This window comes from Spea bombifrons, chromosome 11 (genome assembly GCF_027358695.1).
Source record: "Spea bombifrons isolate aSpeBom1 chromosome 11, aSpeBom1.2.pri, whole genome shotgun sequence".
NCBI lineage: Eukaryota > Metazoa > Chordata > Amphibia > Anura > Pelobatidae > Spea > Spea bombifrons.
Window position 1 is genome coordinate 15,625,260 of NC_071097.1, and position 13,568 is coordinate 15,638,827.

A 13,568-nucleotide genomic window follows, 5' to 3' on the forward strand; every position below is an offset into this window, starting at 1 on the left:
GATATAGAACGGGCATATCTTTCCCATTGTGTTTTATTGGAAATTTCAACTATGACACATCCCTTTAAATGGTGCATGAAAAGTTGTGGCCATCTGCTTAGGATGATGTGAGCATACACAAACACTATTACAGTATATATGCTCATAATGCTCCTCACACCCTAGCATCAGAGACAGGCAATGAAGTCACTGCCAGCTGCGCAGTTCATGCTGCAGTATGCAAATTACCACTACCTCATAACCCGTTAATTTGATTGTGTAAGATTTATAGAACAAAAAACTAAGAAAAAATCTAATTCAAGAACATGCAAAAAAGAATGTCCAGGGGAAGAGTCTTTTAATTACAATCCGTGACACATGGCAACAGAAAGTGATCAATGGTCCTGCTTCCACTTCCGAGAATAAAATAAATTGATCAGTTTTAGTCCATCATTAATATGTAAATTCCAATGATAAAACTCCAAGTACAAAACCTCTGGAAGTTTGATCAAGAAGCTGTCAATAATAGGAAGTAGATGCTCCTTTATTCAAGATTACTTCCTCCCTCGTTGACTTCTCATGTCCTTCTTCATCCTTGCATCTACAACCTTGAACTGACCCTTGACTCCAGCTGGACGACGAACCTTTCGCCCAACACCCTTCTTAGACACCACATATGTAACCTGGCGCTTCTCTTTTCCAAGACCAGCTTTTTTATATACACTATGAAACAGAAAAGGGGAAGACAAGGACATTTACCAATATGAATTATAATTAAAACAGATTAGTATAGTAACATGACATGAAAATCAATAAAATATAAACAATGCTTAACAGGCCATGTTTAAGGCTGCGGTTTACATTGAGTGCATTATCAACTGTTATTTTATTATTGTATACTATTGATGACAGTAACTGCACCATTATCACATTCAAGCACCTAATTAACAAATCAAGGAACATTGGGAACCAGAATTAAAGTGAATCTGAAACTAATGGAATGTACTGTGGGTACAACTCCCACCTACACAAAGGAAGCTCCGTTTTAATCTTTCTCCTTCCTTTGAAGCACAGCTTGATCACAACTATACCAATTTTACCCGTTTGTGGCCCTTGGGGAATGGATTTGTGCAGCTGTTATGGGCATTTGGTTACTCTGCAATAGTGTTGAACATGTGTATAAGATGCCTGTTGAGCTAATTAAAGCTGATATTGGGCTGCATCAGAATGGACAGAATAAGAATGTATTCTTAACAGGGAAGTCCCATGGTAAAAAATGTTTTTTTTACTTATTGTGCAAAATAAAAACAGTTTCCCTTTAAAAACCTTTTCTCAATCTTTTTTTATTAAGGAGATATCTGGTCTTTTTTCTTCCTCGCTGGTCACGCATACTTTTTGTTGTTGTTGTTGTTATTATTAATAGTTAAATTATTTGTTGGTGTACTTGTCTACGTACAGCACTTCCTCTGACAAAGTGGCCCATAACCTATGAAACATATTAAGCAGAAGTTCTTACTCCTTGAGCAAATAGAGTTGGGACTTGTTTTTACGCGCAATTGGATAAAGGTATGTTTTTATTTCTACATCGGCTGCTACATTTTGTTTTCACTCAGTGTTATATTCGCAAGAAGCAGCCGGAAGAAGAAACACTTTAGAACCCATGAGAATTAAGCAAGTACATTAAAACATGGAAGTCTACTATAGTGTCTCACCTGCGTAGCTGTGCGGCTTTTTCCCTCTCTGAGATGTCAACAGTGTTTACCACAGCTTCGGCCTTCTTCTTAGCTTGCTCCATTTTCTTTAGCATCTGTTCAGGGCAGTGGAAAGTCAGGGTAAGTACATCAAAGGAAGGGATGAAAGATGGGTGTGAAGAAAGAGCGACCCATACAAAAAGCATGGGAAGGTTTGGAACGAGAAAAGATGTACACAACCAGCAAGGCAATACAAGTAATTAAATGTCCAAAAAAAAAAATAAAGCCGTGAAGAAGCTAGTGAATAACAAAGGACAGAGGATGTAATAAAGGATTCAAAACAGCATTTAATTGTAAATATGACTGACATTATAATGTCTTTTTAACTTACCCGTCTCTTCTTTCTGGCCTTTGCCTCTGCCACTTTTTTGATGGGACGTGCATTGAGTTCCTGTTGCCTCTTTCGATATTCCTCCATCGTTTGGCGGTCCACGGGGACCTGAATAATTCGGTGCTTCTTCTCCTCTGTCACAAACCAATCAGGGAGCTCATCCTCATCTTCATTAAAAGCGTACCTACCAACGGACAAACAAAAACGGGAAGATGTAAATCAAGTCCTATCTGTTTCATTAAACAAAGTATAAGTCTGTGTCAAATAGGCATTTTTATTCTTTCGTTAAACCCTAGAGTACCAGAGGCCATATTTCTTCCCTTGGGAGAACATACCAACATGCGTAGTCTTGCTATAAATCAATTTAGGTGATGATTTTATGAACAGGTTCCACTTTACCTAGGGAAATCTACATATGTTTTTCAGGACAGGTCAAGTTGTCCATACATAACTAGTTTAATGCAAATCATGCATTCCATCACAATATTATGCTAAATACAAAAACCTTGTTTCCCCATGTATGCCAACACAATCAGTAATACCGTATTTGCTCAATTATAAGACGTCTTATATTCGAGGTCGTCTTCTAATCCGACCTCAAATAGAGGTTTGACTACAAGACTAATACAAAGATCCAGATCCCCTGCAGCTCTTTGTCTTAGTCTTGTAGTCAAACCTCTATTTGAGGTCGGATTAGACCCCTGCTGCTGCCGGCACTTCCTCTGGAGGCTTCTATGACGGAGCACTGGCATCACATGACCTTCCAGTGCTCCATAGAAGCCCCAGCGGAAGTGCCGGCAGCAGCGGAGGGTGTCTACAGCTCATGTGGGTGACAGTGCAGTTATTACAGGGTAGCCATGTTTGAGAAATGGTGAAATTGAATATACGAAACAGGTATTTTTTGCACTCACAGGGCCCCTACTTTTGATGACTCCAATAGGTTTTTGGCTATACAGGTCATCACAAAGAAACTTGCTACACTGGCCATAATTTGAAACCCTTTGTACTGACCTATTGAAGGACTTGTCAATTAGATCTCTGGTAGACTTCTTTGATGTAGCAATAACTGTTCCAATAGCAAGACCTTCTGGGTTCAAGACACGGGTACGTTTCACTGCAGACATTAGAAAAAAAAATGATGAAAATTAACATGGCAGTAAAGATACTAGTTAAAGCATATTTTATTTTCTGTAGAGTAAAACATCTCTAGGTGAAACTGCAGGTGTAGAGCTGAAGTGCAAAGCCCTGGATGTGGCTGCTCGCGGCTATTCCACATGTGCACATTTACCAGAACACCTGCCAGCCAAAAAGGCTTAGGGGGAGAGACAAATAAAAAGCACAGAATAATCCAGTTAGGGTGCAAATTCTGTCTAATGCCTGTTATTTCTTTAGACACCTCTATATAGCTATATATGGAATTGCAGGTAAGTCTCACAATCTTTAAAAGGTAGCTATAGCTAAATTTAATGTAATTTATTGTGATTTTTATTTACCGGTCTGTGTAATTGTTTCATAAACATTTAATGTAAATGTTAAGCACATATAGCCAGAAAAAATGTGTCAGAGGGCCAGCATTCTGAAATAAGCAACAGAAATCTTAGAGCAGAAATAAGTTGTTTGGGCGTGATAATCATGGCAATCTTGAACAGGGATGAGGCTAGGGTTAGTGGTGTCTGGGTGCCAAGGAAATTAACACACATGCTAACATGAAATCTTGCTCTAACATCAAACACACAATATTTCCCTTGCACCACTAACCCAAGGCTCATCACTGACAATCCAGCACCATACGCTGCCACACACTTACAAAAACACGTGCTAACTTCTTCGGTAAACAATAACTGAGCACAAATGAAGGCCATGAGGTCACACAGCATGGAAACCCGTTTGGTTTTGGTAACATACCTGGACGCTCTACCGGAACCACTTCAAAGTCAGCTGTCTCATCCTCTCCTTGGTCTCTTTTCCGTTTATGTTTTCTTTTCATGGACTTGATATCCCTGAATAAAAAATTTCTAAATCAGCGCTACGCCAGGAGATCATGTGAAACCAAGTTTATTCAGTTCTTAGACTCTGCAATAATAGGCGAGGTTGGCACAGAAGACTCAGCTTACTTGTATTTTAGTTGTTATAAAGTATCCTAGTAAATTAAGTACATTCAAAAGCAGGAAAAGGTTACCAGTGGCAAGAAAAGTCAAAGAATGGCCACATAAAATTGGCCAGATCACATTTTTAAGCACGGGAGGAAATGCGTGTTTTTGTACGCCTTACACATTACCACATGATAATGTCCTTGTATCCTAAAGTCTGAGTTTGTCCAGTAAATTAGTAAAAAGTGTTTGGAAACATTTCCACAGGGCAACTTCTACTAAGAACAAAGCTGCAAGTTGCAAATACTGTGACAAGAAATATTCTTTCCAAATGCTTGCCAGAAGTGTCCTAAAGCCATACAAATTTTTTTATAGAACTAAACGAGGGTCATTATAGCAACGAAAGTGTAGGTAGCTTTACCCTCCATCGTTCCCATTCTACAGTGTAAAGTGAAGTTCCCATTCTAGAAACAGTGTAAAAAAAACCCAAAACTATTTTTGTTGCAAATGTAACAAGGTCTGTATAGTAAAACATACTATAGTAGCATTAAATCCCATGTACATTTTGTGTCCGATTCCTTTCCTCAATTTATTTTTTTTAAAGGATCACTCCAATGTTAACCTCACTACGAAGCATAAATATGCAATGTGTCCACATCCGACTGGCACAAATAATGCCAGTTACTTTTTTTATTTCTAATTGGTGCTAAGGTGCAAATCTGATTGGGCTCTCCGAGTCCAATTCATGGAGGAGGATTATAGGAGATCTGTTTTTTTGTTTGTTTGATGGTTTCTTCATTTATTTTGTTGCATTTGAGGGAAAGGGTTACCTGTTCTCATATATAGTTGAAATGTTCTTAACATATACAGACCTTGTTTTTCCATTTGCAACAAAGTTTTAAAAATCAATTTAGTTTATTATTTACTGAATAAGCTGTTCTTTTATTTCAAGCATGATACTTTTATGTTCCCAGTGCAACAAAATAATTTTAAAATGGTAACTAAGCCACTCCTGTTTTTCCCATGGCTTCATAATTTCCAAAAAATGTACATCTCTACACATACAAGTATGTCAAACTGCTTGCACCTCTAGTGTACACCTTTTGATAATTATGCTTAAGCTGGTGATAACTGTAGTCCACAAGGCAACTCTGACATCACTGATCACAGAGTGTTATCAGGCTTTTTTTTTTTTTTTTAAATCAATATGATTTTTGGTTGTATTTAAAAAAACAACTCACTTTTCATCCTCACTGCTGTCGCTGTCTGACTCACTAAGATCGCCATCTGCATTGTCTGTAACGGGTGCCATCTTCTCTCCAGAGCTTTGTGTCTCTAGATTCTCTTCTGGGCTCTCTGCTGCTGTTCCCTCAGTACCTTTGAAGGCTTTCTTGTTCTTTTTGTCTTTTACTTTTTTCAGTGGCTTCTCTCCTGCATAGAGAGAAGTCGAGAGGATATGAAAATACTGCCCTAAATATTGATTTTCTTACATATCACCTTTTCTCCTCTGCTCACCATTCTTTTCCCTCAACAGCTGTGTCTGTTTAATCTCCAGATCTTCATCTGCATCAAAATCCATTGAGGAAAAAACACCCTGGGGAGATAAAAGTATAATGCCTTACGGAAGTGTTTCCTAAACAACCTGAGAAGGCTGTTATCGAAAGAAAGCGGTTGTTATAATTTGACATCAATGAGATATGCTAATTGTCTGTACTGCTAAAAGAGAAGATAGCAATAGTTCAGACTTACATGTTTCTTAACAATCCAATGCAACACAAAAGATTGAACATGGACCCCTAATCACTAAATCTTACTTTTCCAAACCATAGGTTTGTGTCTCTTTGCTGACGCTCGGACTTTTCCTCAAGAGAAACGAGTAGTGGATTTGTTTCTTCCTTCTCATCTTCCTGAGACTGCTCAATGGAAGGAGCCTCCTTTATGCTAATAATAATAATAATAAAAAAATAAGCCAAACATAGCTGGAGATAGCAAACGAGAAACAAGTGTGATAATCTCTTTCCTTACCACGTCTTCCTAGCGTTTTCTTCCCGTGCTCTCACTTCCTGAAGGTCTTCATCCTCAATATCGCTTGCAAGAGAGATTTCATCGTCTCCTACTGACCCTTCATCGTCAGAGAGGACTACATCTCCATCGCAGATCATACCATTTGACACAAGGGAGTCTGCCATAGACATGTCACCATGAGAGAGGGACTGTAAGAGCTTTAAAAAAAAATAAATAAAAAAAAAAGCATGTAATTAGTAAAAAAGTAGCAGAAGATAGAGATCTTAATGGCTCGTGAAGATTAGAAGCTGTGGCTTCCTACTATCCATAAGTGTTATTAAGGCAAAAGAAATAAAAGTAACCAAATTCTTCAAGTGCTCACCTCACTCTTGCCAATGGAACGCAATGAAAACATGCCTGTTTCCCCCTCATCAGCAATAGACACACCAGGGAGATCCATTTTAAGCTCTACTCGTTCTCTCTGGCGTTGTAGTGTCTTCAATAGGCGTTTTTTCTTTCTACAAGGGAAAAGGGCATCAGAGTTTCTCTACATAATTAGACTAGAGGTTCACGGATAAGAATGGTTGCTTATGACTATAGTGGCAATAGACAGACTCCCTGGTCACTTACCTTTTCAGAGTGGCAAGCTCTTCAGCCTTCACTTCTGCCAGCTTCCTGTCAAGTTCCTCATTTTCATCCTCCAATGCAACTGCAGGGCTTTTTTCTTCTTCTTCCCCATCTTCCTCCTCACCAGAGCTAAGACTAAGAATAAGTACCACTATGAGTCACAGTCTGGGCAAAAGCAACGGTATGACCATAACAGAAAAGTGCAAACTCACAACAGGAGAAATATAAAATAAGTGCAGGAAATATGGAAATGAGTTCAAAAAGTTTGAGTGAAAACAAAGATACATGGAGAAATGAGGCAGAAAGATTACATAGGACCAAAAATGTTCAGGGAAAACATTCATTTTGAGGAAGGGAGAACCAGTATACTGATGTTCTTACTTTATTTCCTTTCCTGATTCCTTTGATTCCTTGAATTGCTTTGCAAGATATCTGCGTAACTTTGTCCGCCAGCTTAAAAGTGACCTGAAAAGAAGAGATTTTCACTTAGGATTCAGTTCTGGAAAAAATTTATGTAATTCAGAGCATTGGGGGAGTTATAACCTGAGTTCCTTGCGACCCAGAACTTTGATGTCTCGGCAGCATTCACGGATGTCATCGGTTGTAGCTGTATGCTTCTCAAGTTCTGGATGATCCAAAGCAATCTAAATAAAAGCAACAGTGTAAAAGGCGCAAAAACATCTTTTGTGATCTGTATGGTAACCCATATATAGCCCTGGCATCCTAGACATGACGACAACTCACCTCACTGGTCTTTGACAAAAAGTCCACTGGATTTGGAGTTCTAAGGAAATCAATCAGGGATACCCGATTATAGAGAGTGAGTGATCCTTCCGCATAACCCTCTGCCTGGGAGATATAGAAATAGTGCATGTCAAAGAAATCTGCCAAACAAATCCCATCACAACTAGGACATTAAATCAGGGTTCAACAAATCCCAGGCGCCAGGTCGACAGAAAGTTTTGTCCTGGCGCCTAGGTGAGGGGCGTCCAACGTGTGGCCCGTCGGACTTCAATGTGCGCGTGAGCACACACGGCGGTCTTACAAATTTGTCAACCCGTGCATTAAATTAATATGAACTACTGCAATATTAGTACAGACAGTACATACAATCAAGACAGATGCACTAAAAGAAACAAACCTTGGGCTTTTTTTGAGACACAAGCTGAGAGACTGTCTGTACAGGACCTTCCACGTCTTTAAAAGCAAATTTGGGATCAAAGAATCGGCTGTCTATTTTATCTGGAGCAAAATATCCTAAAGAAAAAATGCAAAACATTAGTGAGAGGGTAAACAAATGTGAGTCAGAACAGGGTTGATGCTTACCCTATCGCAACAGAAACTCACCTTGGCATACCACAAAAATCTCAGCACTTTCGCTACGAGAGGCCTGGGGTTTTGTGGAGCTCACTTTCTTGAAGAACTGCTGCAGGATCCACAGTAGGGACTGATAATCCGAGGAGCGGAAAACCTTAGTAATAAACCAGCCGCCTTTCGCCAAACAATCACAAGCCAGACGAAGCGCCATAAGAGAGAGGTGTACTGAAAGAGGTACGGAAATTAGGCTATTAATAATAATAATAAAAAGAAGAAATATGGGCAAAAATCACCTCAGAGGACAAGTACACTACAAGATAGACTATCATACCTTGTGAGAAAGCATCATGTGTCCAGTTGGCTCCCACATTAGGAGCTCCATCATTCAGAACAACATCTGCCTTCCAAGTCTGCAGCTGCTTTTTAATTGCCTGAGGGGAGAGAGAATGCAGAAAGAGATATCATGCATGTAACACAGAAGAGTGGGAAGAAGCACAGTCCCCAAAAAAATAACTTCGGGAGAGCACAGCCGTTTCATGAAGAATGAACAGATGAGCATTTTGAAGACAATCTGTTGATTATATGCCAGCCTTTATACAGTTTCATTTTAATCTACACGTGAATATCTATAAAGGAAAAGTGATCATACTAAATGTTGAAACTTGCTCACCTGCCTGCAAGAGTCACTGGTTATATCCTCCTGAAAGGTCACTACGTTAGGAATTGGTTTAATAGGCACAAGGTCCACTCCTACAGAGAAACAAGGTTTAAATTTCATGAGAAACTGCTCATCCAACACACAGAGCAGAATTGTACTGTCCTAATAACTCACCTATAATCAGACTGGAGACCGGCATAAACTTTGATGCAACCTGAAGCCTATAAGAAAAAAGGCAGATGAGTGCAGGGGACAAAGGCAACGTACAAGGTCCAACCACTGATGGTCACACAGTCACACCTATACTGCATCCATAATACCTACCAGCCCCCCGGAGCAGCACACAGATCCACCAGCGCACGGGCTTTCTGTAGAAACTGAAACTTTCTATTCAGCTGTATGAGTTTAAAGGCCGACCGAGAGCGGTAACCTATAAATAAAAGCAGGTAATAGCAGTAAATTTATGATGAAGGGATGTCAGACGTTCGTATCGTTACAGGAAAACGAACAATATGCTGTATATAATAAGCTCTTTTACTCCTGGGGTACTGTTACAAAAAAGGAGAGAAGTTGCCAGACAATAAAAATCTCTAGTTACTCAGTAGAGCTCTATTTTTAAATCTAATGAATTTTTAATGAATATTTTCTCTTTTAATTCTATTTTGAAAATGTGGTCATGTCAGCTTTTGGCTTACCTGTCTCCTTTGCTAAATGATAAAATTTATCCTTTCGACTTTTCCCGATTTTTCCTTTCTTGCCCATCTTGCGTCAAAAGGTTGCCAACTGCGTGGAAACAAACAGAAGATTTTGCTGTTTATCCCAGTCAAGGCCAGGTTATATATTTTACGGTTAGTTTTGTAATCTATGCAAATCCCATTCAAAATTAAGGGCCAATATCTTAATTTCTGTAACATATATCTACACATTTAAAGGGGAATTCCCACCACTTTTTTTATTGTTGTATACGGAGGGAAAGTCATCTAAAATATTACATGACTGCCTACAACAGCAGCCTTCAGGTCCAAAGATAAAGGAAGTTTATAGGAATGAAACGAAATAAAAACATTCGACGTTAACCTACATTACTGCAAAAAACAAACAAAAAAACCCCAAAACACAAGCAAACCCCCCCCCCCCGAAAAAACAAAGTGTGTGAAGAAAAGTGTATTTTTTCCATGGGACTAAGAGGAATTCATAGTTTTAAAAAATATGAAATGTGGGAGTTAATGAGTAGCGACACTGAAATAACATAACTTTGAAGCATATTCTCCAAGCTACAGCAGCTCTGTCCAACACTTATATTCCGTAGACCGCGGTGCATATTCATCAGCATTTGTTAAGTTTAGCCATCTGGAGCAGTACAAAAACAAACCTCATGGGCCACGAGGTGGCCAGCCATCTGAAACACCCTTACGAGACATGTTCATGTTAAACACACGTGTATTTCATTTTACTCGCTATGTACAGCAGACGACTTTTGACCCACAATAAGCATACAGAAATGTTGGCTACACATCATTCGAGATTTACGCTGGACGAGTTAGTGCCACACCAAAGACCTCAAAAAAGATTGAACCAGTCCGTCATGGAACGCTCAGGCATTTGTGGTTAAAGAGCAGGCATATACACATCTACTTGCATAGATCTCACACTTAGACATGTCCAGCTTAAGTATATTTAAATTAGTTTCTATGCTCTGTACAGTCCTTAAGCCATGTTTGAATCATAGGCATACAGAATTGTTGGTTACCAGGCAGTGAAAGGCCTCACACTTTCAATTCTCAAGGCAGGAAGGTAAAGGATGACAAGAGCAGTAGAAGAGTGATTTATCACAGTTCATTAAATCAAATGCCTACAGCTACAGAGCTCTTCCAGCATGCAATAGAGAAAACATTTTTAATCAGCAATTACAGCCTGAAGCAGCAAAAAGGACGGTCAAAAAAACAAACATACCGATTAAGATCAATCCAATAAATTCACGGTGCACTTTTTATTTGTCACTTTTTCTATGTAACAATAAGGATCTGAAGTGTACCAGAAGTATTATTGTGTTAATTGAAACTTAACATCCCTGTAGACATACTAATACAACCAGAAAAAGGGTCAAGGTGACCCTTAGACCATATTAGTAAATCCGGTGATTTTTGTAGTAAGGTACTATGCTTTCCGATCACAATGTTATCCGTGCAGAATAGAGGGGAAAAACAAGAAGAAAAAATACACATAGATAGAAAATTTGTTGCAAATGAAGATTTCCACTTACACTAACATTGTTAGCAAAGCAATATACCCCGGCCTCCCAGAAAAATAACTTAAATGCAGCTGCCAGGCTATTATCAAATCAGCCCCGCTTATGCCATATCCCACCTATTCACTGCTCTCTCCACTGGATTCCTATTAAATGGAGAATGTATTTTAAGATGGGATTAACATTTAAAGCACTAAAGAACCAGGGCCCATGTTACCTGAAAGAGTTATCACCCTACATCCTGACTCGACTAGAATTTGACAGTAGATCAGAACCAGACCTAAAAACTCAGACATCAATCAGTCCTAGATCTTATCTTAGATTCAGGATGGCTTTATGCCGATCCCATACATGTTTAGATGCCCTTACTTTATTAGTAAGGGCATTTATTATCTCTACCACTCCTGATGGGAGGCTTTTGCATTTATCTACTACTCTCTCAGTAAAGTAAAACGTCCTTAGTTTTCCCTAGTTTTAATGGATAACCTTTTGTTCTAACATTTCTCCACCTTTGAAATAAACCTCCCTCTGTACTTTATTAAACTCCTTTCAATATTTGAATGCTTCTATCACTTTTTATTTTTTGCTGTAGCTGTAACCTTTTTGGGGATTCAAAATTTTAAGAGCTTGGGAACAAAATATTGGTAAAATGTTTTCAGGCAGAGACACTTTTTCAAATAGTCAATACTGTTCTTGAAATCCCACTTATAATATTTCCAGAGTGTGCTTTTCTTTGGGCATCTCTACAAATAGGAAATTGATCATACACATGCATTTACTATCATCTCACTGCCATTAGCAATGCTTGGTAGCAATCTATTCCTCCTGTGAAGGTACATTGTTGACTTAAAGAATAACTCCCACCACAGTGTGGTGCACAGTGCTTTTAGGGGAGGATTATTATTTGTGGCTATGCTTTTCATTTGTACTATTGCGCACCGACTGGGCAGGAATTGCTTTGTGGATGGCGGCCCATTACCTAAAGCTCAACATCTGGTGTGTCCACAATTCCTGACATATCTCTTACATTACTATTGACAACTCCTCTATCCAACTGAAAGACCAAGTTTGTTGCCTTGGTGTCACACTCTTCTCTCTCCTACATCCCTCACCAAATCCTGCCACCTTCACCTGAAAAACCATCTCACAACTCTCATACGACCAAAATATTTATCCACTCCTTTGCGATATCCCATCTGTGGACTATTGCAGCTCCCTAACTGGTCTCCCCCTCTCACCACTCCATTCCACCCTCTACACTGCAGCTAGATTAATCGCATACTGCCTTAAACGTCAAAATGCTCCAATCTTTCCACCTGTATCGCTTTTTATTACATATAACTGCACCTATAGTACAGATGTAAGCATCTGGTTAACACAGCAACACATTATAGCATCCGCATGTAAAAATCTAACACACACAGTGTATTTTAAAGGCAAACTATATATTTTTTTAGCCTACTAGATAACTTAGACTACCCAAATATTATATATATATATATATATATACATATACACACACACAAACACATGGCCAAAACAGTGCCACAGTTCTTACCCTGGTAAGACTGTACTTCAGTGAAATGTATTATTACTTATGGGGGCAGAGTAATGCAGTCTATAAGCTACTCCATAGCTCCAATACACAAGTGGCTTTTTTCCCCCAACAGAAATACATGCAGACTTTGTATCCATACAGTTAACGTAACAGAGCGAGTACGTATGGTAACATACAGAATGGCTTTGTGACAAATATCTAACTTATCTTAATGTTAAATACGCGTGACATATCAGCCAATAATGTACCTTTCTCAACTTAACTCACCTCTCTAAAACTTTCACGTGGTAAGACAGCAAGCTCGACGGAATGGAGGCGTTTCCGGTAAGTCGCACAAACAACTACGCCACTACCTCTCGTGCATACGCACACGTATCTGCGCCATGTTGGGTGTGGAGTTAAAGTTGTGTAATAAAACTTCATAATTTGAAGGTTATTTTAGCATCGTAGAGGTAAAATGGTTTCCCTGCTAATTGTCTGTCAGTACACGCTTATGGATAAGCCAGATAATATCACATTGATTCACGGTACCGATATTGCCACAACCAACATGGCTTCCTTGACAGCCGCACTATGGACGTCAAACTAAGCAAAATAGTAAATACTACCAGGGTTAACACGTGCAGTTATTTCTTTCTACGGAGAGATGGAAGTAGTTAGCTCGGTTTTTATTGAAGTAAAATATTGATAGCAGCGATAATGTTCTTCGTGCATACCGACACACATTTCAAATGAAGAAAGAGGGACGGAGCAACGTTTTCACAACCTTCACCATCGAATATTTAATGATAGGTATCCTAACACCAGAAAGAATGTTTAGAATCTAAATTATATACAAAACGCATTATTATAGCCATCAAAAGGCACATAAAAAGTCTTAGTAAAGCCATGTCATCTAGCTATGGCAGTAACCATACGCATGCTCTTGCCATTTGAAATATTGGGAGGTTTGGTGCTGCAATCATAGAAATGCAGGTAGCTTTGCATCACTTCCATGTTAGTATG

General features: G+C 39.0%; 1 protein-coding gene across 1 annotated transcript; it reads right to left on the reverse strand.

Moving 5' to 3' along the window:
- Positions 1-320: 320 nt before the first annotated feature.
- Positions 321-12,906, reverse strand: FTSJ3 (FtsJ RNA 2'-O-methyltransferase 3). The gene is made up of 22 exons (XM_053451177.1): positions 12,831-12,906; positions 9,453-9,540; positions 9,082-9,187; positions 8,932-8,978; positions 8,770-8,849; positions 8,431-8,530; positions 8,130-8,324; positions 7,924-8,039; positions 7,527-7,631; positions 7,326-7,426; positions 7,164-7,247; positions 6,786-6,917; positions 6,538-6,673; positions 6,177-6,373; positions 5,966-6,092; positions 5,667-5,745; positions 5,393-5,582; positions 3,967-4,061; positions 3,073-3,175; positions 2,062-2,245; positions 1,692-1,786; positions 321-702 (listed from the first exon to the last, which is right to left on the reverse strand). The coding sequence occupies exons 2-22, from the start codon at positions 9,517-9,519 to the stop codon at positions 534-536; spliced, it is 2,508 nt and encodes an 835-aa protein (XP_053307152.1). The 5' UTR covers positions 9,520-9,540; positions 12,831-12,906; the 3' UTR covers positions 321-533.
- Between the last annotated feature and the right edge of the window lie 662 nt (positions 12,907-13,568).

Bases quoted from the DNA above. Each gene is read 5' to 3' on its own strand.
- FTSJ3 (XM_053451177.1), bottom strand. From the start codon at position 9,519: ATGGGCAAGAAAGGAAAAATCGGGAAAAGTCGAAAGGATAAATTTTAT. The intron at 9,188-9,452 runs GTAAGCCAAAAG...TTTTATTTATAG, and splicing joins TCATTTAGCAAAGGAGACAG to GTTACCGCTCTCGGTCGGCC. The intron at 6,674-6,785 runs GTAAGTGACCAG...TTTCCCTTGTAG, and splicing joins GAGCTTGCCACTCTGAAAAG to AAAGAAAAAACGCCTATTGA.